At 36.3% G+C, this 27,866-nt stretch overlaps 1 protein-coding gene across 1 annotated transcript in view; it reads right to left on the bottom strand.

Moving 5' to 3' along the window:
- The window catches only part of LOC121411317 (sodium- and chloride-dependent GABA transporter 2-like), a 51,080-nt gene extending 26,368 nt beyond the window's left edge, over positions 1-24,712 (bottom strand). Inside the window, exons 1-3 of the mRNA XM_041603979.1 lie at positions 24,517-24,712; positions 10,977-11,407; positions 9,708-9,839 (exon numbers count right to left, since the gene is read on the bottom strand). Of these exons, the coding sequence (XP_041459913.1) occupies positions 9,708-9,839; positions 10,977-11,259 (415 nt within the window). The 5' untranslated portion in view covers positions 11,260-11,407; positions 24,517-24,712. The remainder of the gene's footprint in view (positions 1-9,707; positions 9,840-10,976; positions 11,408-24,516) is intronic.
- Positions 24,713-27,866: the final 3,154 nt, after the last annotated feature.

The raw sequence follows: 27,866 nt of genomic DNA, 5'->3' as shown, positions 1-27,866 counted from the left end.
ACGTCTCAAGCAAAAAAAAAATCTTCGGCGACTCGGTCTATTAAACATAAATCTCTGGTATGTACCCAAGACAATGTGACAAGCACTTCACCTGACAGTTGTCATGCTGCTGCGACATCTCAGGGACTTTAAGTTGCGATTGCCAGGATCATTCAACCGTTGCTGTAACTAAGGAAAGGTTCCCAAGATGTCTGGAGAAATCGAACAGGCTTTAGGAGATGTCACCGAGACCATGGAGACGTCTCCTTAGACGAAAGATTTTTTCATATTTGAGACGCACCTGCAACTGCAGTCTCTAAGATGTTGCAGGGACGTCTTCTTTGGCGAGTGCCTTTTCTGAACTACTCTAGGTCCCCATGGTGTATCTGAGTGATCTCTGAGACTTCCCAGAGACGTCTCACTAGTCAGGGATGTAATTGTCTCCGCGGTGTCTCTGCAACTGACGGAGATACCCCAGAGATACCTCATAGGCATCATGTAATGGGGACAAAGCGAAAATAAGAAAAGAAGTCTCCCCAAAGAAAAAGTCTCCCCAAACAAGGAGACTTCTTTTCAAAGAAAATAGTCTATATATTCAAAATCTTCCCACAAACCACACATCTCCAAACACACATTGCATGTTATACTATATACACAGTTCGTGATTTCGGGAGGTCTTGGAAACAGGAGACGTCTCTGCAACTAGCAAAATCTGGAGTAGCAAACAAGTTGCAAATGTGTTGCAAGCCCAGTGGGATACCCCCCTAAGACTTTGAATCCCTTTGAATTCACTTAACTGATATACTAGTTAATATCTGGTAATTTTTTGTTGTTGCAAAAGGACGTAAAGGACATTCACAATGTATGTAGGATTTTAATACAGGTTAGTAAATATTGTATACACTGATAGTCCGTTCCCCAAATGGAAGTGGCATAATTTTTTGTCAAAAGAGATTTGAAAAAAGTAGTTGTAGCGTTCATACGTTTATTTTGATTTGATTTGATTTATTTCTGCATTCACATCAATATCACAATTATAAAATACAAATAAGTACAATACTTACAAGGTAATACATGATTATAACAAAATAATAACAGTCGCATAGTATAAATATTGTAAATAAATATTAACAAAAAAAGATGTGTCATATATTTTTTCAAAACAAGATTATAAATGAATGCAGGAGACCGCCATCGTGAGCGATTAGGCTTGATGATGATGGAGGCCTCATAAAAGGTACGTAATAGTTCTTCATTGATCAAGTGGGTGCTGTGCAGGTGTAGGTGCAGGTGCGGCAGAGAGCAGTTGAGATATTTAGTTTAAGAGGGGGCTGCGTAAGATGTAATAATGTAACGTTTAATATTAGCTTTCAAGGAGTAGATTGTTGAACATGATTTGATATTGTCTGGAAGATTGTTCCAAATATCGGGACCGTAATGTCGAATCGATTTGTGGGTTATTAATAATTTGGGGTTAGTGAGGTGGAGGTTTCCAGATATGCGGGTTGGGTAGGAATGGACAGACCTGTTGAATCTAAACATATTATTAAAAGACTGGGGAAGTTGATTATTGAAATACTTAAACATAAATATAGCAATTTGAATCTTTTTAATATCAAAGATTTTTAATGTTTTTAGTTTGTGAAACAATGGGTCAGTATGAGCCAAGTAATGTGAGCCTGTACACATACGGATAGCTCTTTTTTTGTAGTTTAGAATTAAATATAGCGTTTAGTTTAGAAGAGCCACAGTTTGCCCAAACGATATTGCAGTATGATATATATGGAAGAACTAACGAATTGTACAATAAGAATAAAGTTTTATGAGGAAGAAGGAATTTTAACTTTGAAATGATTCCAATACTTTTTGAAACGCACATTGTAACATGGTGTATGTGTTGGTTCCAAGACAGAAATTCATCCCTAATTACACCAAAAAAAAATGAATTGGTTTTCTTTTCTAAAGGCGTACCTTCAATGTTAATGTAAATCGGTGTGTTGATATTATGAGATTGATGTCTGAAATACATAAAATGTGTCTTTTTTGTATTTAAAGAAAGTTTGTTGGCCTTAAACCAGTTAGACACCTTGTACATTTCACGATTTACTACATTGTTTAATGAATTAAGGTCTTGATAAGAATAAAATATATTTGTATCGTCAGCAAATAAGACAAATGACAAAATAGAGGAGGTTTTTATAATATCATCAATATAGAGTAAAAATAAAAGAGGACCTAAAATCGAACCCTGGGGAACACCACATTGAACTAAAAGAGAATCAGAGTCATTATTATTAAAAGTGACATATTGCCTTCGATTATTCAAGTAATATTTGAACAATAAGAGAGATTGGCCTCGTATTCCATAATGATTGAGTTTGGAGAGTAAATTATCGTGGTTAAGAGTATCAAATGCTTTACTTAAATCACAAAAAATACCAATTACGTGTTCTTTATTTGCTATGGCATTACTTATTTTGTCATAAATTTGAAGTAAAGCTGAGTCTGTTGAATAATTTTTCCTAAAACCATATTTATTCGAATTTAGAATATTGTGTTTGTTCATAAATTTGTAAAGTCTTGTGTATACTATTTTTTTATAGAATTTATGATATTGTTGGAAGTGAAGAGATTGGACGGTAATTACTTATTTCGTGAGGATTGTCTTTCTTAAAAACTGGATTGACTTTAGCTATCTTAAATAAATCTGGGAAAACGCCTTGGGATAAGGAATTATTAAACATGTGAGCCAAGGGGCTAGCAAGAGGGTGAATTATTAAGTAAAAACATACCGATGCCATCAGACCCAAAAGATCTAGAATTGTGAAGGGTACGGGCAACGTTGACAATTTCAGAAGGGTTTGTTGGGGTTAGAAAAAGAGACTCCTGATTTGGATCTGACAGATAATCTGTAAAATGTGCATTGGGAGTATTTATTTTATTTGCTAATTCGGGTCCGATATTCGTAAAAAAAAGAATTAAATGAGTTTGCATGAAGACTGGGATGAAGTATTTTATCAGTTGGATTGCGCAAATGGGACTTATAGAGTCGATTGCGTGTCTGTATTGACTTCAGTAGACCTTTTGATATCCAAGGATTTTGGGGTTTATTACGTTGGGTTTTAGTTTTACCTAAAGGGATATTTTTTTCATAATAATGTTTTAATTTATTATTAAAGTAATTGTAAGCAATATTGGGATTTACTTCATCGTAAACGTCTTCCCAATCTTCTAAAAATAAATCTTGCTTTAATAGTTCTATATTTTGTTTAGATTCTTTACGATAAAAATATTCTTTTTTGGATTTTGGGTAAGATAGTTTACATTTACAAGTTAGAAATACAGGTACATGTAGGTGGTCCGAAACTTCAGAACAGAGAATCCCTCCGATAGCTTTGCTATTATGGACGTTCGAAAAAATGTTATAAATCTGAGTTGATGAATTTAAATTTATTCTGGTGGGTTTCTTAATGATACAAATGAGTACATCAATTTCATGAAATTGAAATTAAAATTAGTTGCATTATTATTATCAGTTGAGGGCAAGAAGTTAATATTAAAATCACCGAGTAGTAAAATATGTTTGTTTTCATCCCCTATTTTATAAAGAAATTGTTCTAATTCATAATGAAAGAGGTCTGTATTTGAATTAGGGGGTCTATAAACCAATCCTATGATAATGTTTTTGGAACTAGTATTTTCGATCTCTATGAACAAAGACTCTGCATGAGATAATTTTGCATCAGTACGAAATGTGAATTTGAAATTATGTGAAATATAAAAGCCAACACCACCACCTCTTCTTTCTTTACGGTCTGTCCTTATTAAATTATGATTAGGTAGATTAAAAATATCTGGGGAATTTCCATGTAACCATGTTTCGGTTAAGCCAATTACGGAAAAGGGAAAGTTGTTTAATGAGTGTAAGAGGTTAACTAAATATTCAAAGTTCTTATTTATACTTCGTATGTTTGCATGAAAAAGTGAAATATTGTCTGAAGTATTATTAAATTTGTTTTTAAATTCTTGAGGAGTGTAATATTTGCTATCTTGTGAATTCTCAATAATAATGTCCGGGGTAAAGGCATGTGACTCAGACAGGGGGCGTGAAAATGTAAAGTACCGGAGGTTTGGAGAGAGGTCAACTGCAAGTGTGCAAGTGGTGCAGGTGATTGTGTGTGTGCGTGAAGGTGTGTTCATGATTGAAAGTGGTGCTCGTGTATCAGCAATTGGAACATAATATACAAGTATAAAATGAATAAGACCCATCTTGGTCAATGATGAATAGGCAGAAGAGCAAAGCCCGACCACCAAAAAAAAATACAATAAAACAATTTCAGCAGCAATACTTAGAATTTACAAAGGGGGAATCGAGACAAGACATAATTAACAAACAGGGCCTAAATTCAGCTATATCGAACATTTGATTATTTACAGTGGTTTCTATGGGTAAGAAAATACTGTTTTGAAAGTACATGTATTGGTATGCTTGAGAGATGAATATCAAGAAATATTAAATGAAAGAAGGGGAAAAAGCAAACATGATGCCAGATCCATTAGCCAGAAACGATTAGGTTTCTCACATCTTAGAAAAACAAAATACTGCTAAGACAGTCATAAAACAAACATATAAAAGTTTGTTTAAGTTTGCACTGTAGTAAATGTTGTAGTACAAAAAACTAACAATTGATTTAAAGAATGATAAGCACTGTCAAAGAGACTGGTGGGGACTACAAGGTCAGTGGCTATACTACACGAACCCGCCAACTATTGTTTAAAATAAAGTTTCATTGAGTGGGAAGTGATCAGTGGTGCATATAGTGATTGAAACCTGGGGATGTGATAAAGCAAATTGATTACATGAAATGAAGGTACAGTACAATCTTTCAGCATATCTTCACCAGCAGATCGTTTACAAGTCAAATAATGAATTTGGTTATCCACTTTGAGACAATGCTTGATTGGTTGGTGTAAATATAGGGATGAATTCGAGGAGTGGCGGGAAAAAAATACTATATGGAAAAATGTTAAGTACGTGACTAAAGATAATGGTACAACCATGTAGTTGAAAGGACATAATGCACAGTTTATACACTTGTATTAGCGTAATCAACATACATAAAAGAATAGATTTTCCCCTTCTCTCTCCCTTTCTTTTAATCAAAGGATAAAAGCAATTGAATTAACAAATTTTCGTCTATTGTTTTATGAATACCGTTGAAGAATGTAATTACAGTACTAGTACAAAAAAGTTCACTGGCGGTATTCTGGTTGTTGCTAGCTGTACATAAACTTCATTACGTAATGATTTGTAATTATAAGCAATATATATCATATATATATATATATATATATATGTATATATATTCTTGTTAGTAAAGTGTTTACTTTTATCATCAAATTGTTGAGTATATGCTTATTTAAGGCTCCCATAATATATATATATGATATATATTGCTGAACATCAAAATGCCTAAACAGATTCCTATTCATGAGCATAAATGTTTAATGTTTCATTTGTGAACTGATGAGCTTAATTTCTTATCATGTGTTTGCATACTGTGACTTAAGATTGGAAGAAATCATGTAACTGGTGAACACTTTACTAACATGAATATCAGTATGTGGGACTAGAGTGAAATTTCATGGTATCTTTGGTAGAGTTTTAAAAGGTGAAGAAATAAAATATCATCATTGGTTTTAACATATTTTATCAATATCATACAAATAATTAACATACACGAAAATCAAGTCAAAAAATTATTTGTCCGGGGGTTAAATTCAAGGTCAAAGTAAAGGTCAAGGGTCACGACCTTATAAATCACTCCAATGCATTATTTGATGGATGTTTTAGATTCCTCTCTGAATTTCCTTTTGATTGGTACCAGTTTCGTGAAAATTGGTCAACACGTTACGACGCAATGGCCATTGAAAGTTGAAGGTCACGCCCATTTTTGTCAAAACAAGGAGAAAAGGGCGGGCAGTAGCGCGAGAACCGACGGACCGATTTGACTAATTTTTTTTTGTTTTGTGCGTGGGCCATGGTGAATTTTATGTGTACCAATTTACAACGAATTCCGAGAGGGTCGGGTGCAAAATTGCACTTTCATTGGGTGAATTGGCATGGGATGACCCATTTTAGAATAATAAAGCAATGCGTATCGTATTCATGGTATGTAATCGGTAATTAAAAAAGTGCGAAATTTGCCGGAGGAGCTGGTGTCTTTGTTTATTTATTTTTTTTTTTGGTCTTTTTGCGTCTTTTTTTTTTACCAAAGTTAATTATTATCTCCTCTGGGGTGACTCGATCGAAAACCAGTATACCCATGGCAAACAAGCTGCATTATCAATACTGATTATATGAAATTGAACCGACGCGATGGGTCGTGCATGAGTGAGCCTTATTTAAAAGCAAAAAAGAGAAAAAAAAGCCCCAAAGATAATCATAATCGGCTTGTACAGAGAATTCATTAAAGTTCAAAGCTATACGCTACCTTATTACATCGGATCTTTAATTGAATACAGGGGCGGATCCGATATTTTCTAAAAAGAGGGGATATTCTCTTGAGGAAAAATTTGTCAAGCAAAAAAAAGGGGGTCTTCACATTCTTCACTTAAAAAAAGGGGAGCACATTTCTGTTTTAATGACGGCATTTTTCCATTACAAATTTCAAATGTGCCTCTCAAGGGGGTGGGGGCACGGATTTGCTTTGCCCCACCCCCAGCGGATCTACCAATGATTGGATACATAACGTTGTGGAAACATTAGACAACCTCTCTCCGTGAAATTCATCCCGTTTTATTGATTTGTAAAACAGAAACTATTAAAACAAATCTACATAATGAGCCTAGCGAAAGCATTGCATCTGATGAATGATAAAAATCAGATAAAACTGATACCAAAATTATGATACAGGCGCCTGTACACATTATACAGTTGGGTATACCTTGCCAAATAATGCGCGACTAAACAAGCTTTACACAACAGCTAACTCTTTACAGAACAGAAACACCTATAATCGGTTATCACGAGGGGGATCCGAAATTTCAAAGAGAGATCAAAGGCCACCACCGGCACCCAGGGGCGTCGCTAGGCCTCTTTCAGCAAGAGGGGGAGGGGTGTGGAGGCCCTTGATTATCAACAGAAGTGTTCTACATTTTTCATCCAGTTGAAGATGAGCCGAAAATTCTAGGTCTCCTAAAATTGGAGTTTCAGGTAAAATTAATAAAGAGTTGCGAGCGAGAAAAAGGTTTCCTTCTTACATGTGGGGCGCATTTTGCAGTCTCACCTGCATTACGCAATTCAATATAGCAGCGGTGTTGACTTTGAAAACTACTAAAAATAACTTCGATATTCACAACAAAAAAACACACCATATAATGATGCAATACTATGTTCATTGACTCTAAATGACATTTGACCTTGATCATGTGACCTAAGATTTGTCAGTGATACTTGATTACCCCAAAGTCCACAGTGGTTACCGTCCACAATTCATAAACTATTACCATAAACTTTGAAAGTTATGACAGCAATTTAATTCATTAACCTTAAATGACCGTTGACCGTGGTCGTGTGACAGTATGTTCAGTGATACTTAATTACCCTTATGTTCAGGTTTCATGAAGCAGATCCATCAACTTTCAAAGTTATCATGGTAACTCAACAAATACCTCCAACCTGGCCAAAGTTCATTGACCTTAAATTACCTTCGACCTTGGTCATGTGACTTGAAGCTCGCACAGGATGTTAAGTGATATTTGATTACCCGTAGAGAGGGTGGATAGGGTTTTCAAATGAAAGGTTTAAGGAATTAACCAGACAATCAGGAGATAATATATCGGTATTGCATTTTGGGACATCGAGTTGTAGGTTGGAGCCAGATCTTGTATTTAAGTTATGTTTTGGGGATACTAATTTAAAGTTAGTAAAACAAGTGGAATGCCTCTGGCCGTCTCACCTGCATCACGCGATTCAACATAGCAGCAGTGCTGACTTTGAAAACTACTACAACTCGCACAAGATGTTCAGTGATACTTGGTTACTCTTATTTCCATGTTTTATGAACTAGACCAATACACTTTACAGAGATGGTAATTCAACAAATACCCCCAATGTGGCCAAAGATCATTAAGCTCACATGACCTTTGAACTTGATCATGTGACCTGAAACTTGCACAGGATATTCAGTGATATTTGATTACTCTTATGTCCAAGTTTCAAAAGTCAGATCAATAAACTTGCAAAGCTATGATGGTAATTCAACAGATACCCCATTATTGCCAAAGTTAATTGACCTTTGACCTCGGTCATGTGACCTAAAATGCGCACAGGATGTTCAGTGATACTTGATTACTCTTATGTCCAAGTTTTATGAACTAGACCAACATACTTTTAAAGTTATGATGGTAATTCAACAAATACCCCCAATTCGGCCAAAGTTCTTTGACCCTAAATGACATTTGACCTTGAACATGTGACCTGACACTTGCACATGATGTTCAGTGATACTTGATTAACCTTATGTCCAAGTTTAATGAACTAGGTCCATATATTTTCTAAGTTATGATGACATTTCAAACACTTAACCTCAGGTTAAGATTTTGATGTTGATTTCCCCCAACATGGTCTAAGCTCATTGACCCTAAATGACCTTTGACCTTGGTCATGTGACATGAAACTCTAATAGGATGTTTAGTAATACTTGATTAACCTTATGGCCAAATTTCATGAACTAGGTCCAAATACTTTCTAAGTTATGATGTCATTTCAAAAACTTAACCTTAGGTTAAGATTTGATGTTGACGCCGCCGCCGTCGGAAAAGCGGCGCCTATAGTCTCACTCTGCTATGCAGGTGAGACGAAAAATCAGCAGATAAATCATTCAAACTCTTGAAAATAAACATACACCTGAAATAAGAAAAAAAATGATGCGAGCGCGAAGCGCGAGATAATTTTTTATTTTGAGACCTGAAACTTGACACTCTAAGCACCTTATAAAATCGTGAACAAAATGGGTATGTTTGTCATCAAACAATTTATCCGAGCGCAAAATTGTTACACTCCTATGGGAGGACAAACATTGTATCATCTTTTTTTCCCCCGACAGGCGTCAGTCCAATAGCCCTGCGCATATATAACAGACAATAATTATTTTCCAAACGGACATTTCAAACTACGCATTTCGTATTTCCACCGACACATTCACAGGTTTATCTCAAAACCTCGCTTGTACTGTCTCCTTTTTCTTTTTTTCTCCTTGCTTTTGCTTCTCTTCTATTTTTCCTTTTTTGCTTTGACCATTTTCTACCCCTTTCTCTTTTTTCCCCCTCTTTCTTTTTTTCTCGCCTCTTTTCACTTTTTATTTTCCCCTCTCTCCCCTTTTCTTCATTTCCCCCGACTACTGCGCAGATTTACCGACGACATCCAGTAGTGGGGGGGGGGGGTGTTGCACCCCCACATTCCCCTATAGACGGCCCTGTCGAGTTATGTTACGTCAAGCAAAAATAAACTACAATAAAGCTTAAAATGTTTTCGAAATGAGAAGCAAATATATTACGTGTGTATAAATCCACTGTAAGTATCCCCTTTATAGACATTACCCTGGATATTGGGATGCCCCCAACATTTGGGAATTTCAGCTTATTATTTTATCCCCCGCCCCCTTTTCGAACCGGAATTACGCCACTTATGAATTTATATACGATTAGTGAATCGATGACATTACCTTGAAAGAGTGGACATATTTTCCATGCTTTAATTCCTCCAAGCGAAGTGTATTGCCCCAAAGCAGTCTCGAGGAAAAAGAGTGGAATACCTCCCAAAATGGCGCAAATAAAGTACGGAATCAGGAAAGCACCTGAAAAGGACATAAAATCGAAAATATTAATATTAAGTTCTAGAGATTAAAATCAAATCATACTGATGACGAAGTGTAAAAAAAAAAGATTATATCATGATAGCTTTTTGGTCCCATCGATACTTTTTAGAACAGATACGAACTACAAAGACACTTTGCTCTGTCCTTACAAACTTTCCGTATGTTTTTTTTTTCGTTCTTATTTCTCGTCTCCATTATGTGAGATCGAACTTTAAAGCGTTTTATACTGAAAACCATATTTATTCATGAAATCATACTCGAGGGTCTAATGTGATCATGAAGTAACTATCAATTTGGACGACGGATGCTTCCTCGATGGTCGACAATGATATTCATGCCGTCAGATGTTGTTTCCTTCCTGCGAATAAATCGTTTTGTTTGTTTTTTTTACAAATTGTAGAAAAGATTAATGTAGATTTTCAAATTCAAACAGAAGCATGAATCATGATCAAAATCGTTATTACCAAACGCAAATAGAATGAGACAGAAATGATGCGTTCAATGTCCCCCATTTCATGTCGCAAAATAAATATCTCGATTCGAATTTAAAGGACAAGTCCACCCAAACAAAAAGTTGATTTGAGTAAAAAGGGATAAATTCAACTAGCCCAACACTGAAAATTTCATCAAAACCGGATTTAAAAAAAAAGAAAGTTATGACATTTTAAAGTTTCGCTTAATTTCACAAAACAGTTATATGCAAATCTTGGTCGGTATGAAAATAAGACTGATGATGTCATCCACTGATTATTTCTTTTTGTATGATATGAAATTTTCTAATTTTCTCAAAGTGAAACAACGATTAATTCCTCCCCGAACATGTGGATTTGGCATTGTTTAATGCTATGTGGTTCAGTCAAGTTGGTCCTTATTGTCAAACCTGTAAAACGATGAATTATTGTTTAATTCAAACAATAAAAAAACAATATAAATTAAGAGAAATGTCAAATTTATTTGGAAAGGTCATATCAAATAGTGCGTACAAAATCGTTTTGGATTCCCCTCCTTGGCGTCAAGGGGGGTGATAAGCTTTATAAATTGGCAAATCTATATCTTTATCTACAGTACGTAATTTTAACGGTGATGCTTCTAATTGTAAATGTGAATTATACTTACCACCACCGTTTTTGTAACAAAGATACGGAAATCTCCACACATTCCCGAGCCCGACAGCAAATCCAACACAAGATAAAAGAAAATCTAGGCGGCCACTCCACCGTTCACGCCCAACCGCCGCAACATCTCCGATGCCGTTTCGAATAGCTGAGATTTTCTTCCCTTCCATTCCCGCGGATTGGTTGGACCAAGTGGTTTCCTGTCGGTTTGGATAACTACTGGTGAAGGGTGCATCAGCCAACATGCTTTTCTTTTCACTCTGATCTTCATCGCGAATTGACATGATTTCCTTCTGTTAAACCCTGACTCTTCACCTGGAGAAAATGTTTACCTAGTTTTTACTGTGGTGCTATCTAGTTAAAACATCATTTATCCGGTCCTATTCCGGTGGGACTGTTTACAGTTGTGAAGCTCGTCTGATATCGATGTGCCTGAAAATGCAGGTATTACAACATGAAATATACGTAAGGATTATCAAAAGACGTTCCGTATTAGAATTTAGTTTGTGCCCGGATCAGTAGTCCCCGCAGTAGTCCCCTTTGTACGAATTCGGTCGGGTATGACCTATAGCGTTGCTCAAGTTAATGCAGCCAGAAAATATACATCATTATTTTCAGTGCTTCTGCCGTGTTTTAAATGTTTGACTGTGAAGTCAAGTAATACAATTACGTTCGATAGAGTTTGTCTGTCTGGGCTCGCCGAACATTTTGTGGTGGGGTTCTCAAACTTTTGAGCAAAACGGGTCATAAAACACTTCGTAGTTAATGTCCCCAAACATAAAAAAAAAAAAACATTGAGTGAAGATGAACTATGCTTTTCATCTAATCTCGAAAAAATCAAAACCTGGCTTGCAGAAAAAAATAGAAATTTTACATCACAAGTAAGAGAAAATCATACTAGCCCATTTTTAACTAGTTGCAAAGTTCTAGAAGTCATGCATGACAATGCATGAGTGATTAAGGGGATGATCCGGGCTGAAAAACATTTATATCTAAATAGAGTAAGATTCACTGAGCATGCAAAATGCTGAAAATTTCATCAAAATCGGACAACAAATAAAAACGAAGCTATTTAATTTCAAAGTTTATCAATATTTTGTGAAAACAGTTATATGCAAATCGTCATGAATATTCATTAGGTGGGTTGATGATGTCGTAACACCACTTTCATTTTTCTTATGTTATTACATGAAATCCTAATTGATTCATTTTTTCATACATGTGTAAATGATATGTCTCCATTATGATGAAATAAGTTGCTGCAATAAATAATGCACTTCATTAGTTGTCGATCCAATTGTTTTAATTCTTGGTAGAAACAAGTGGAATGCCTCTGGCGGTCTCACCTGCATCACGCGATTCAATATAGCAGCAGTGCCGACTTTGAAAACTACTATAACTCGCACAAGATTTTCAGCGATACTTGGTTATTATTATTTATTATTATTTTATTCGGCACTTAATCGAAAAGAAAACATGTACAATGCAAGATTGACAAATGTTACAAAAATACAAATAGTGTTTAGACCTTTTCTCACCCAACCAGGTAGCCTGGGTAGGGAATAGGTCAACTTAATGGTCATGGCCCACAGGCCTTCCCTCCCACACCCGATTTCCATGTCTCATGAAATATACCAATACACTTACAGAGATATGATGGTAATTCAACAAATACCCCCAATGTGGCCAAAGTTCATTGACCTTACATGACCCTTGACCTTTATCATGTGACCTGAAACTCGCACAGGATATTCAGTGATACTTGATTACTCTTACTCGATGTCCAAGTTTCACGAGTCAGATCAATAAACTTTCAATGTTATGATGGTAACCTTACATGACCCTTTACCTTGATCATGTGACCTGAAACTCGCACAGGATACTGTATTCAGTGATACTTGATTACTCTTACTTGATGCCCAAGTTTCACGAGTCAGATCAATAAACTTTCAATGTTACTATGGTAATTCAACAGATACCCCCAATTCGGCTAAAGTTCATTGACCTTTGACCTTGGTCATGTGACTTAAAATGCGCACAGGATTTTCAGTGATACTTGATTACTCTTATGTTTAAGTTTTATGAACTAGACCAATATACTTTCAAAGTTATGATGGTAATTCTACAATACCCCCATTTTGGCCAAAGTTCATTGACCCTAGATGACCTTTGACCTTGATAATGTGACCTGAAACTTGCACAGGATGTTCAGTGATACTTATTATTATGTCCAAGTTTCATGAATCAGATCCATAAACTTTCAAAGTTATGATGGTAATTCAACAGATACCCCCAATCGGCCAAAGTTCATTGACCCTTAATGACCTTTGACCTTGGTCGTGTGACGTGAAACTCGTCCAAGTTTCATGAACTAATTCCATATACTATCTATTATGATGTCATTTCAAAAACTTAACCTTAGGTTAAGATTTAATGTTGACGCCGCCGCACGGTGGGCCGGGGCGAAACAAAAGTGCGCCAAAAGTCATTTAGGGCAATTTCAGATTTTTAATTTTTGTCATGCCCAGCTGAAAGACAATACTTTGAAGAATATTTCAGCAAAATATTTCATTCCGGAATTTGCATAAAGGTTGTTAATTTCCTACCTCAAATCGTAAAATGTCACATTTTGCGAAATATCACGTATATGACATCCTAGTTGAAAAACAGGCCATTTCACAGGAGGTTTTTCATGTAGGAGTCTGAAATGGCTCCCACATAATCCGGATATATTCTTTTTTCGTGTGAAATGGTTTAAAGTAGAAAAAAGACATCTTTTAAGAGGTTTACAGGATGATATTTCCTCGAAATACGGTGAAAATCCATGTTTTTTGCATTTACAATAGAATCGTTTAGATTTCCGTAGATTTCCGTCTGAATTATATAATTTTTTTTTTTTTTTTTTTTTAATCAATTTTTCCCGATATGTCTAAGCTTTAAGTCGATACCAAATTTAGCTGCCCGTTTTTATGTTAGAGCCGATTTTACTTGACACAACACCCCCCAAAATCTGTTCAAAAACGGTCATTTTTTATACCGCACAGTCATCGTAGCGCAACGCATGGGGGTACATTGCCGTTCACTTTTGCATCGCGAGGACGTTTCCCCTTCCATTCCATGAAAATGACATGAATTCCGGGCATAATGTAAACAAAATAAAGGTTGCTAAAGCAAATAAGGGCTATACCCACAATTCTTCCAGGGATAAAACTTACTTGTAGAATAATTTCAGCCCAAAGACCCTCCTCATAGTGATACATTCGTGGTGTTATATACTCTGCGTTTTACACAAGTCAACACACCTTGATAAAGCACGGTTAATATTTTTCAGATTTTAAAGTTTTTTTGTTTATAAATGTAATTAATAATCATTTTGATGCAGTAAAATTAATTTTCGGCATCTCTTAAAACACTTTTTAGGCATAAACTAACATTCACTCTGGCCAACTTTAAAATAGCACATAACTGATAACACAAAGTTTATGTACTACACTATGCAATTTGTGTTTTCACAGATATTTCAAGTAGCCAATCAAAATTTGGTATCAAGGTGACGTCATATCGGCTTTAAATTATTTTCAGTCGATTATACGCCCAAAATTACCCATAATCAACATGTTAAAGTAAAAATCTAACACGGAATACAATTTTGGCGCATTTTGAACTCATTCTTGCCCAAAGTGCGCCGTCGGAAAAGCGGCGCCTATAGACATAGTCTTACTCTGCTATGCAGGTGAGACAAATATTGAATAAACCTAATTTCTACTATTAAAATAGAAAAAAACAAGTGGAAAAACAATAATGATTTCATGTAATAACATAAGAAAAGGGAAAGTGGGGATATAACACCACCTGCCCATCTAATGAATATTCATAGCGATGTGAATACCTGTTCTCCCAAAATATTGGTAAACTTTCAAATTCAATAACTCCGTTATTTAGATCTAGGCCCTACTCGATTTTGATGAAATTTTCAGCATTTTGCTCTGTGAATTTTACTCTATATATTTAGACCTAGACATAAATATTTTTAAGGCTGGACCATCCCTTTAACTGACACTCAAACGATTACGTTGCGTTAAACATGTTTGTTAACACTAGATTTTACCGATAGGCCTAGGTCTGTAATAATGTATTGAACTATTGTTAACAAAGACCAGACAAATGTCTTTGCTGAATCAATAGAGCCAGGCCATCGCACACCTAATCTGGGGAGCGTTTCATGAAAGGACTTGTCGGACGTTATCCGACAAGTCCTGTTTCATCCGACAGTTACTATAGTAACAGTGCTTATCAACCAATCAGAATCCAGGAAAGTTGTCAGATCTGACAACTTGTCGGACGAAAATATTGATGAAACGCCCCCCTGGTCCACGATCCGAATACAATTTGGAATAGGGCTTAAATCGCATTTTGCATACTAGATCTAGACTAGGCCTACATCTATTTTGAAAATGTAAATTGAAAGTAGATCTAGGGCCTAACGTTAGATCTAGGCCTATCTTAATTTTATTTGCGGTTCAAATTAACTGAAAGAATACTATTACTAGGCCTATAACCTAACAATTTTGGATGATTGCAAGCCGATCTAGATTTTGTCCAGATCTTACATAGGCCTACATAGATCTACATGTGAATCTACATAATTAAGGCTCAGTTCTGGACGCAGGACCTTAGTTCTGTTCCTTTATATGTCCATCTCCTGGTGATAAACAGTGACGTCTGAATTGGCGTGGTCAATTAGATGAGTCAATTATGGCAAATATTTTTCGTTCAGACCTTTAATTTGAAGGAATATACCGGGTGTTTCTTTCGAAATTATTATAGGCCTACTTAACGTTATAATTACTAGTGCCATAGTGGAAGTAGATGTAGTCTAGTCTAGATCTATTCATCCTCGGTTGGTCCGGCAATGCTGCTGCATGATGATATAGGCCTAGGCCTATTTTGAAACCAACCTCGCTTTTTCAAAATATTTCCACTAGGCCTAGATCTAGATCTAACGTTAGATCTATCCTTTCTCAAAGTCAAACCCGGTACGATCGATGAACAGGCACTCATACTCCCATCTAACTTTATGCCTAAGCTAACGTAACGTTACTTTGTTAGACCTACTTGATCTAGTCCTAGATCTAGACCGTACTTACTGCGGCAGCCCGAACACGTAGACCTACTGTCTGAAGACGTGTCGAGGTCCCCGGGGCAAGTATACCCAGTTGTTGTGTATCCGGACGGGTTGTGTGTCCGGACGATCAATTTTAGAATGTCATTTGGAAAAATTTACCAGCGAAGTTTCATCAATTTTTAGTACAAAGTGTTAGGAAATATTACAAAGAACAAAATAGAAAATGATTACAAGTAATGAATTTATATTTTTAGTGTAATCCACAGACAAAAAAGAAGGCTTCAAAAAGATAAAGTGTCCGGACACCCGACCCCCCATCCTACCATACTATACTAGATCTGGCATCGTGGACAATAAACCGGTACGGTACGGTACCATCCGCGCGACACGTCAGTCTAGTCGGGGCCGGGGGCAGAGTCCATGGCGGAGCGATCAGTTAAAATTTAAAGGTTCCGGTTTAAATAAAAGTTAGGCATATATGACTTAAATAGCTTAAGTTAAGTGCATTAGTTTAAGTAGTTTTACTTTTATAGGCCTATCTATGTTAATAAATCTTACAATAACATACCCACTCACGGTACTAACGCGATGTCTACTCTGCCTCTGGCGGCCTTCACATGACGATCGAAGTAATTAGGATGTACACCATATATACTATAGAGTACTAGGGGAAGGTGGGGTAAGTTGAGCATAGGGGCAAGTTGAGCCACCACCCCCAGTCTAATAATGAATGAGTCAGACATTATGGTGGTGTCATGTATTGATGACCCATTACATAACCCTTAACCCCACCTTTTTGTTTTCAACTTTAAAGTACCTTTTTAGCCGGGCTTTTTTGAGGGAAAAATACAAATTTCAGCTAAAAAAATAAAAAGGGTGTGAAATTGATCAGTGCTTTTTACCCAAGCACATCTTTAAATATAACAAGTATGGATTCTCATTATTGTCATATAGTCTTCTATTGCGTAAGAAATGTGTGGATGTGAAAATATCGCATTAAGTAAGGACTGGAGTAATTTGAGCCAGCCAATATGGGGCAAGTCGAGTCATGATAATTCTTATGGTAATGTATAATAATAATTTAAAAAAAAACTTTAAAAAGCCATTGATATGCTGGCAGAAAGGACCAAATTCACATGACAGTTCTTTCACTTTTAGAGAATGCTAGTATTTATAGAAAATTAGCAAGTGAAAAGACTTTAAATAAAAAAAAATGACATGCTGGTTCTTCCCGTATACATTTTGTACATAATTTTTGTGGCTCAACGTAATACCCCAGAAGGTGGCACAACTTAAGGCGACCGCACACCTTACGATTGGTCTGCGACCCGAATAAAATGTAGCAGACTTTGATGCTAATATTGAGACTTGGAATATATTACTGTGTAATGTTCTAAATCATCGTACGAATACCTACGATCAAATTTGTGACTAATAAAAGCGAATTGAATATCTAGTCTTAATGACGTCATAGCAGTCGTACTTATCTACGATTTGAAACTAATTTGGACTTTACTCCAAAATAAGGGCTTGTAATCTTTCAAAATGGTTATAATATTATTATTAACCTCAAATAAAAGGATATGTTCCATTCACATCTTCAGAAAATGAGCAAAAAGCGATTTGTTCCAAAATCGGGTCGCATACCTGTCGTAAGGTGTGCGGTCGCGTTTACCCCACAACAGGCGCTTAGCGAGCGGGGGCCGTCCCCCCCCAAAAAAAAAAAAGGGGGAAAGGGAGAAAAAGAAAAAGCGAAGGGAGAAAAGGGAAGAAGGCTATTGCTTTATTGTTTTCCTTTCTTTTTTGTCAAAAGAATAAAATCCTAAACGAGATGTTCTTAATTCTCTTCACACAAAATTTTGCTTCCGGAAAAAAAATCAAAATTCCTTTCCCCTTTGTTCCCCCCACACCTTTTTTTCTACTCCTTTTTTCCCCTTCCCGGCCATGGGAATCGCATTCTTGCCAGAAATTATTAAAGATCAAGTCCACCCCAGAAAAATGTTGATCAGAATAAATAGACCAAAATCAAACGAGCATTATGCTAAAAATTTCATCAAAATCGGATGTAAAATAAGGAAGGTATGACATTTTAGATTTTCGCTTATTTTTCACAAAACGGTGATATGCACAACTCAGTGACATGCAAATGAGACAGTCGATGATGTTCCTCACTCACTATTTCTTTTGTTTGTATTGTTTGAATTATACAATATTTCATTTTTTACAGATTTGACAAAAAGGACCAACTCGATTGAACCATATAGTATTAAACAATGCTAATTGCACATGTTCAGGGAAGAATTGATCATTGTTTCACATGACAACATGGTGAAAATTGGAATAATTCATATTCCACATAATGAAATACAAAAGAAATAGTGAGTGATGTCATCAGCTTCCTCATGTGCATACCGACCAGGATGTGAATATAACTGTTTTGTGAAATTAAGCGAAACTTTAAAATGTCCTAACTTTCTTATTTTACATCCGATTTTGATGAAATTTCCAGTGTTATGCTTGTTGGGTTGTTCTCTTTTTATTCGAATCAGCTTTTTGTTGGGATGGACATGGGTGTAAAGAGTATGAGACGTATTTTTTTTAATTGCACTGACACAAAATTTCGGCTCTTCTGTTCAGGGCGGGTAAACTTTTATACCGTCACTCGATCCCGAAGTCCCCAAATGTTATTTCTTCCGCTTTTCAGCAAGCAATTTTAGGGAAAAGTATCTGCGCAAAGGGGAGCATTGAATTCGTGCCGTGCTATATGCAAACGTTGGTACGATGAAACTTTATTCTAATTTATATTTCTGCACATCCATCTCCTGTCCTGTTTTGCGCCATCGATTTGAAATTTTAAATATATAACAGAAGTTTCTAAATCATACAATATTATGAGCGAAATTACACAATTTTTTTTCTTCCAAAATAACTCACAGAAGTTTCCGTGCTTCGCGTGCCGATGGGAAAAGAAAAGTCCCTCTTCATGCTTGCATCATCCGGGCATCATCCCTTTCACATTTTGAGCTACATTTATTTGGGTATTATTTATAGAAATATCAAAATTAGAGCAGGTTAAAGTTTCAGAGAAGTCTCTAAAATTCAGAGCTTCAACGCCATTCGCGGGAAAAAATAATTCCTCCCTGCATATAATATACCCGCATCTACTCTGTTTTGCGAGTTAAAAGAAATCTAATGTGGCTGCAGTTTTTGCAATTAAATCTGATGTGACTAAGGTAGGCATTTTATACCACTTCTGTTCTCAATTTCTTTTTATAAAATGGATTAGCTTTCGCGCTTCGCGCGGTAAGAGGAATTATTTTGAATTCCTAAGTATTTTCCCATTTTGAGGGCGCTCATCTTTTTTTGAAAACAGGTTTGGTTTTTAATCACAGCAAGTCAAATGAATTCGAGTTGATAAGGGTATAAGAGACGCAAGAGACGTCTTCTTTTGATTCAAATTTGATGAGATATCAAAAACTTCGCGCTCCTCGCGGCTGCAGCCTCCCCCATAGGGAGCGTGCTTCGCGTGCACTTACCGCCCCCTCCAAAATTAAATCCTGGCTACGCGGGGGCAAGTTGAGCCAAAGGAAATCTTTTTTTTTCAAAGGTGAAATGACTTTACGGGGGTAGAAAGTTATATATAGGTGAAAAATATTTCCCAAGAATTAAATTTAAAGGCAAGGTACTTATTTCTACACGATTATTAATCATATCAATTCTAATATGCAAAACGCAAAAAGTGTCACAACTTACCCCGCCTTCCCCTACCGTACCATACTTAATACTTCAGGCTCTCGTAACACAAAGGTTAACCATTAATCCTGTGCTTGATTTTTATGACTGATTGTACATTGTATAAGCAATCAATATAGTAGAAAAATGTTCTACGATCAATGCTAAGCTTTGTGTTATTGGCCCCAGATCAGCAAAGAGTCACGCACGCGGTACACCCATTAGATCTATTGATATTTATTCTATATTAGATATCATTTCATTTATTTATTTCTTTATTTTGGGGTGTTGCAAGGAAATATTTGCAATAACTGTTGTTAAACAATTTCAAGTCTTAGGCATATACCATGAGCTTATTTGAGTCCATGCACTTCTAGCACTGGGCTAGCACTATACTGAGGACCAACATGACCAGGACCCGCAGGGGTACATGGAGTGGGGGTGGGTTGAGGGAGGGGGTCAAATTAACGCACCCTTTCGAGACAGCAGTTTTCCGAACCAGTCATTTACAATTATTTCATATCAAATAATAAAAATGATGGATATAATTATCATTAATATGAAAAAAAGAGGAGAGCTTGAATTTCGTTGATTTTTTTTTGTATAGATCTGTATAACTAATGAAGTTTTTAATATAACCTCACAAATCAACAGATGCGAGGTATAGGTATTTAGTTTACAGATGTGGGGGTGGTTTGGGGCCATGCCCCCCCCCCAAAAAAAAAGTCTAACGATCAACAAAAAGAAAAGGAGAAAAAATGAACAGGGAAATGAGTGTGAATTATATACGATTTCTTTTTCTGAATATTATGACAAGATCTATCACAAAATTTGAAGTTTGAATGAAAAATCTCAGCGTTTTTACTCGCTCGCTTGCGGCTTTGCCCTGTGCACCATGTCTGGTCCCCTCAAGCATGCCAAAATAGGCATATTTTGGCTCATCTACGCTGTGCTGGATATATGGTTCATCATTAATCAGCGATGGATTCTAAAAATTGACTCTGAAATGGCTGCTAATACTTAAAGCGGATAAAGCTCATTTCATTTTGGCCTGGGAGATGTGATTTTGATGTCTGAACCAGTGGTTCCAAGGGTCAAATAATAATAGGATAAGTTACAAGGACAGTCAGTGGTCTGGTATGTCCAAAAATCGAAGATGGCTTCAAAAAATTGGTCTTAATAATAAGCTGCTGATAAAGCGGACATCCAAGGGGACTTAAAAAATGGGGTGTAAATTCACTGTTGTTACTTAAAAGTATAGAGTCATAGTTTACTACTGTAGAAATACACCTTGAAGGTATGATTTTGGTGTAAACACTAGAGTTGAAAGGGCTAAGGTACAGTATGTCCAAAAATCAAAGATTAGGGTTTAAAATGACTGTTGTTACTTGGGGATATTATTTTGGTATCTACACTAGGGTTTCAAGTGTCAAATAATACTTTGGGACTGGTTACTATATTATGCAGTTATCCATATTTTGCGTTAAAATCCAAGTTAGCGTCAATTAATATGGGTTCCAAAGTGACTGCTGTTACTTAAAAATGGACATAGTTTAAACAATATCCACCTGTGAGAAATAATATTGGCGTCTACACTTAAATGCATGGGGATAAGTTATCATATTCTTTCATATGTTGGTAACAGCACCCATTTTTATGAAATTTATGAAACAAAATCCACCATGGATTTTTTTGACAAAATGTAATACAAACCATCCTTGTTACTTGTCCGAATGTATTATTTTGTAGTTCATACCACAATTTAGACACCAACATTATAAAGTTACAGATAAATATTCTAGAACTCTGACCATTAATGAGTGATGTGGAAGAGCCGTGGTGTAGTGGTTCTGACTTTCGCCTTGTAGACAGAGGGTCGTGTGTTCGAATCCCACCGCGGTCTAGCGTCCTTTGGCAAGGCGTTAATCTACACTTTGCCACTCTCGACCCAGGTGCTAAATGGGTACCCGGTAGGATGCGAAAGATATTGTATGTTTGATTTTGCCAGCGCCATAATGTGGCTGCGACGAATGCAAGGAATGCTCCCCGGGGAGTGAAAATTGTGCACTTTTCGTGCTTGATTGGAATGAATCCAATGACCTGGGTAATAATATGCTGTAACGCGCTTTGGGCCATTCTGTGAAAAGCGCTTTATAAAAAAAAAATGGCTATTATTATGTGGCTCGTTTTAAATGCCTTTTTTGAAAACCCTCTTGCATTTTCAGGCAAACTGGACAACTGCTTATCAATATTACCAGTCTAAACGTATTATTTTAACCATAAAACTTTAGTGTGGACACCGAAACCACATCTCCTTGGTGGATTTTAAATGAACTAAATTTTATGTCTATTTTTAAAGTAACAGCAGTCATTTAGACTCCGATTTTTGGAAGCCATCATGGATTTTCGACATACTGGACCACTGACTGTCTTTGTTTCTAATTTTCTGTATATTTTGACAAAATGTAATACTAACCATCTTTGTTACTTGTCCGAATGTATTATTTGACCCTTCATACCACAATTCAGACACCAACATTATTTCTTACAGATAAATATTCTAGAACTCTGATCATTAATGAGTGATATGACTCGTTTTAGATGCTGCCTTTTTAAACAACCCTCTTGCATTTTAGGCAAACTGGACAACTGCTTATCAATGTAACCAGTCTAAACGAGTGATTTATATCCATTTTCAGTGAATGGTGGCCATCTTGGACGCCATCTTGAAAATAACTATACTTTCCCTTGTGCGGATTTTGGTAGATTTTTAGTATGTTATTCCTGAGGTCAAATACTGCCAGAAACAGTTGAAAAATCATTTGTTGCAATTTGTTCCGGGTAAAACCATATATTGACCCGTCTATAGGCTGACATGTATAGTTTGCAGGGGGTATATTGCAGAATAATTGTTATGACGTTGTACTCGGTCTGTTTTCGATCTCCTCTGTGTTTTATGTATTCAAACATGATGAAAGCACTGAATGTTTTTCTTGATATCGAAACGAAACACTGAAAGGATATAATCCTGTAGGCCAATAATAACTGAAATGATAGTAAGGAATGTAATCATTAATTTCAAGAATAATTAGCAACAATAAGATAATGATAATGATGATGATGATGATTACAATGATAATAATAATCAGGGGCGGATCCAGGACTTTCCAAATTGAGGGGGGGGGGGCACTGTTTCCGAGGAACAAAAATTAAGGTGAGTCGTCCCCGAAAAAATCTGACAAGCTTATAAGAAAGAAAGAAATAAATATATAAAAAGGTTTTTAACCAAAAATAAAGGATATTGCGTACCAGAAAAAAATTAACACCATAAAAAGGTCTTCAATTTCAAGGGGGGGGGGGGATATTTCTGTTTCAACTGCATTTTTACAGTACAAATTTTAATTTTGCTTCTCAAAGGGGAGGCACGGGCGGGCTGTGCCCTTCTCCCCCGGGTCCGCCTGCAGTGATAATAATAATGATGATGAATACAGGGAGGCCATGCAACTATACTTCAATTAAAAACAAATCTAACCATGGGATGATAACACATGCGCGCCGCAACACGGGCCCAACATGGATGGGGAATGCATCCAGGCATCCCATTTACCCCGCACCGTACCCTCGAGCAAAGGGAAAAATGAGATGGAAACATGACCTAGTGCAAGTCGGTCAAGCACGCATGCAGGCGGTACAGTCCCCGCCATCAATGAATGAATCCGGATGAAGCATACAGGACTGTGTTTCAAGCTTAGATCAACGCATGCGAACTAAAATATAAAAAAGAAAATTCGATGTGTTAATGGATTATTCTTACTTTTTCAATTCATTCAAATTCATTCAAAAATCATTTTAAGAAATCCAATGTATTCGAAGAAAGATAATAGGCTAGACATGTCTTTTGTGTGTGTATGTGTTTCCTCCATTATAATGGTAAAATTCAAGGGCCACGGAACGGTGTTGAAAGTGAGGGGGGGGGGGGGGTCTGAACATGCATACCATTTCAATTTGATGGTCATTATCACTCTCTTTGGACATTGTTACTGGCCCCTGCAATGTATAGCGACGGACAGGCCTATATAGGCTACGTATGCACATTTTACCACCACCAATACTTAATCTTCGGTAGATGTTGAATCATACATTTTCCGTGATTATATGTTGTTTTTTACCCCCTTTCCTTTCTCACCCCTCCTCACTCTTACTCCTCTTATTACTATCATTATTTTTATTATTATTATCGTTGTTGTTATTAACACCATTAATATTATTATAATAATTATCATCATTATTATTATAAGGGCAAAAATTAGGCCTAAGACATTAGAATATTTTTCTGAAAAAAAGACTTAAACGTCGATGGGTTTAAGTGCCATCAATACCAGTAGTAGTAATTCACATCTATGATCGGAATTTAACGACAGTATTAATCAAAGAGACTGTCCTTCACCCGAATCACCCCCCCCCCACCACCACCACCACTACCTCAATAACCTTCTGTTAGATTTACGTAGGTCTAGAGGTAAGCATTACAGAACCATCCAATCCTGTTAACATTATCTAAACGAGCAAAGGCGTATATGATTCATGTGTTAATCAAGTTTATATAAAAACAAGTTAGGGGTTCTAGCCAAGATCGATAACGGCCTTGAAACAAAACGCATCCATGAGTGAAACATTAACTTACCGTGTTGATGAATAAATTCTCGTGTGACAGTGTAATGAAATTTTTATCTGCTCTATTCCATTTTCACGAGCTCTGTGGTTGAGTGGGATACATTATGAGTGCATATAGTCTCCTTTGTCCTTCATTTATTACTCCAAGCCAAATTCACCGAGCAGCGACGATTCTCATACCGTGCCACAATAATTATGTAGGGCTCGCAGTTGACCCCAATTATGCACCTGACTGAGACGCGTGTGCCTCGCTCGCAGTGCACACTAGACACGAATGTATGACATGCAGTCTGAGTCAGCATAATTATTTCTTGTTTAGTTATTCCTTTTTTACTTAGAGTCTTCTTTAATAGAGGATTATTTCCTTTTTCTTTAATATTTTTTTTTTCTAATTAAGCACAAAAGCATCAAATGTATAGTAGGACCTACTACCGCGAATGCGCTAGATTAGCGTGAGTCAGTTTTCTCAAATAGGAAAGCCTCTACTAGTATACATAAGAGTTTTAGTTGTTCGACGGTAAAGCAACAAACAGTTTTACTGATTAATATATACAAATATTCATCACGAAAACAAAGGTTTTTTTTCTTGACAGTCTGATTTTTTTTCCCAGATGACCCGGATGTAAATGCTTACTTAAAACGTACTTTTGTGCTTTGTATACTCTGGAAAAAGCGCTATATAAATGCAATTAATGTTATTATTATTACTTTGGCTTTAATCCACAGGCTCACGTACTGCTCAACACATATAGAAATCAATTAGGATGATGTATGCAGAGCTGGAGTATATTATATTCCCATTTAAACGGAGCTTGAGATGAACAACCACAAGGGTTGAGATGGAGGAACACGCGGTTGATCGATCATTAATTTGTGTCGACAAATTCGGCAATGATCATATTTCTTACGTTCATTGTCGCACGCTCTCGCAAAGCACATGAGTGTGGTGCGGATTAGGGTGAGGGGGTGCAGGGGTGGGGATCACTGGTATTCAGTTACGCCAGTATAGGTTACTCAATGCGGGGGGGAGGGGATATTACTGGCATGCGGACTGAAATATACATATGAGGTGGGGTGCATTCGTCATGATTCATGTGCCAGAGCTTCATTAAAGCAGTAACCTGCAAAGCAATGTCTCCTGTAAATTTTCCAAGAGAAACAAATAAAACAATTGATGTTTTACCGATACCGAAATGCGTTTTGCCCGTATATACCATAGATTACGATGTGGCAGACACACCAACAACAGCGATACGAGAAGCCGATGGAAGCTATTGTGTTGGGATTGAGTTATCTCGAATGACATATCATTGATCGCCTTATTGTCCGATTCGTGAGTGTGACTGTGACATAAAGGTTTTTTGTCTCGTTTTAGCGTAATATCACGTCATACATTTTGACATATTTGCCCTCTTTCTAAGCAAATTAAGACACTAATACTGTCATGAAGCATATCGATGTTTTCTCTAATATATTCTCTTTCATGTAGAATGTTGACATTGTGTGTATTAATTGCTGTTATTTATAAAACAGTTCAGGATTCATGAAAAAATGTTTTAAATTATAATTTGCATAATTTATGTAAATTAGGTAATAATAAACAAGAATATCCCAATCATTTTATGACACTTTCTTCCCTTTCTTACCCAAAGTCTATATTTCCAATTTTAGGGCAGTTCTGGTTAAATATATATTCTTAAATACTTGTTTTCACTATATCGACATAATATGCAAATTTATGCAAATTACTTGCTTATTTGCATAGATACAGCGTGTCTCTTTTAATGAATCTTTTTCTTTTGACTCAAGGAACATTTGTACTAAAAAATGCAGCGTTCACCCCTTTTTTGCAGTTAACAAGTCTACTAGTTGGCTGAATGTTTACATCATCTCGGCAGATATCTAGTCTCGCCTGCATCGCGAGAGTGGAGACATCGGCGCTTGCATATAAAGAAAATATTTGTCATGAAGTGTATATGTAGGGCTCACATCAACCTCTTTTCATATAAAAACTTATGTATATAGTCCACATTAACTAAATTTGTAATGTTGAGGTAAACAATTCGGTACCCCCAAAAGCTTTTTATCATTGAATTGAAAAACTATGTTCTCTGTAAGTGCTGTTTCATGTCGTTGTTGATCTTATGAGAAATGGGGGGAGGACGGAAGGTAGTCGGTATGAAAGTGCAATGAGTCCCACTGACGGGAGCAAGCAAACATATCTTAGAAATGTTGCTAGAAAGAATAGTTTATTTTATGTTAAAAACTTGCAAATTTCTCTATAATTTTGCCACATTCTCACAAGATATCTACATGGCTTTTATTACCAACAGCCTTGGCACTGTCATGGGGTAAAAAACCAACGCATCATACCCCCCCCAAAAAAAAAAAAATAGGATATACATCGACAGGTTCAGACCCTAGTCACGTTTTGCAAATGGTGTCATGGTGAGGTTAAATAAAGGTCAATCCCAGACAAATAATTACATATTAATTGAAACATGCCTTTAAAATCAGTTACACACACACACCAAAAAAAAAACTTATCCGACAAATTTTGTGATTGGGGATATCAGGAAGTTAGATATTATATCCTGAAATATTCATGTCATTCCATGCTTAGGAAGTTTTATAATATGCAGATATCTTTTTTTGACAGGTCACTAAAATGTATATTTACAAGCTGTTTCAAAAAATTGTGTAAAATGTCTCCAGCAACCAGAAGTCCAGAGGAATGCAAATTTGAACCTACATTATTTTCAATAAATATTTTAATTTGAATTGGAAAGGGTTTTTTGTAACCAGATTAAAAATTTACAAACTATTAACTATAAACTAAACTGGTAAACTCAGGTTATGGAAAGATTTTAGCATTTGAAGAAACATTGAAAAAGCCTGAAAATACCAAATTGAACCTACAAAAGGCATGGCAAAATATATCTTTCACTGACCCCCCCCCCCCATCCAAGTTCATACACTTCCGTATGCTGCTATTACACTTGCACGATTTTGGGTTCCTGCATTGCCACAATTTTATGGTGCCACTTCATGAAAATGCAGGACAAGAAATGCGTCAGTGGTTTGTGCCGTGACATGAGTGGCACGCATTTCACGATTAGTTTACGACATTTATGACATGTTTACGCATAGGCACGACATGTTCACACAGTATTTTAAAATAGTTTGCGCACTGTCACATTATTCAATTCATCAATCATTGGAACATAATCAAACTCAATCAATTGGCGTTCGTTATAGCCAAACTGCGCATGCCTATACCTCTGAGGCAAGCAATTCTGAGGGAGCATGATTTATGCACAAACTAGTCGTGAACTAGTGATGAAATGCACGCCATGGAAC

This window comes from Lytechinus variegatus, chromosome 3, assembly GCF_018143015.1.
Source record: "Lytechinus variegatus isolate NC3 chromosome 3, Lvar_3.0, whole genome shotgun sequence".
NCBI lineage: Eukaryota > Metazoa > Echinodermata > Echinoidea > Temnopleuroida > Toxopneustidae > Lytechinus > Lytechinus variegatus.
This window is presented reverse-complemented; position numbering and strand designations above follow the sequence as displayed.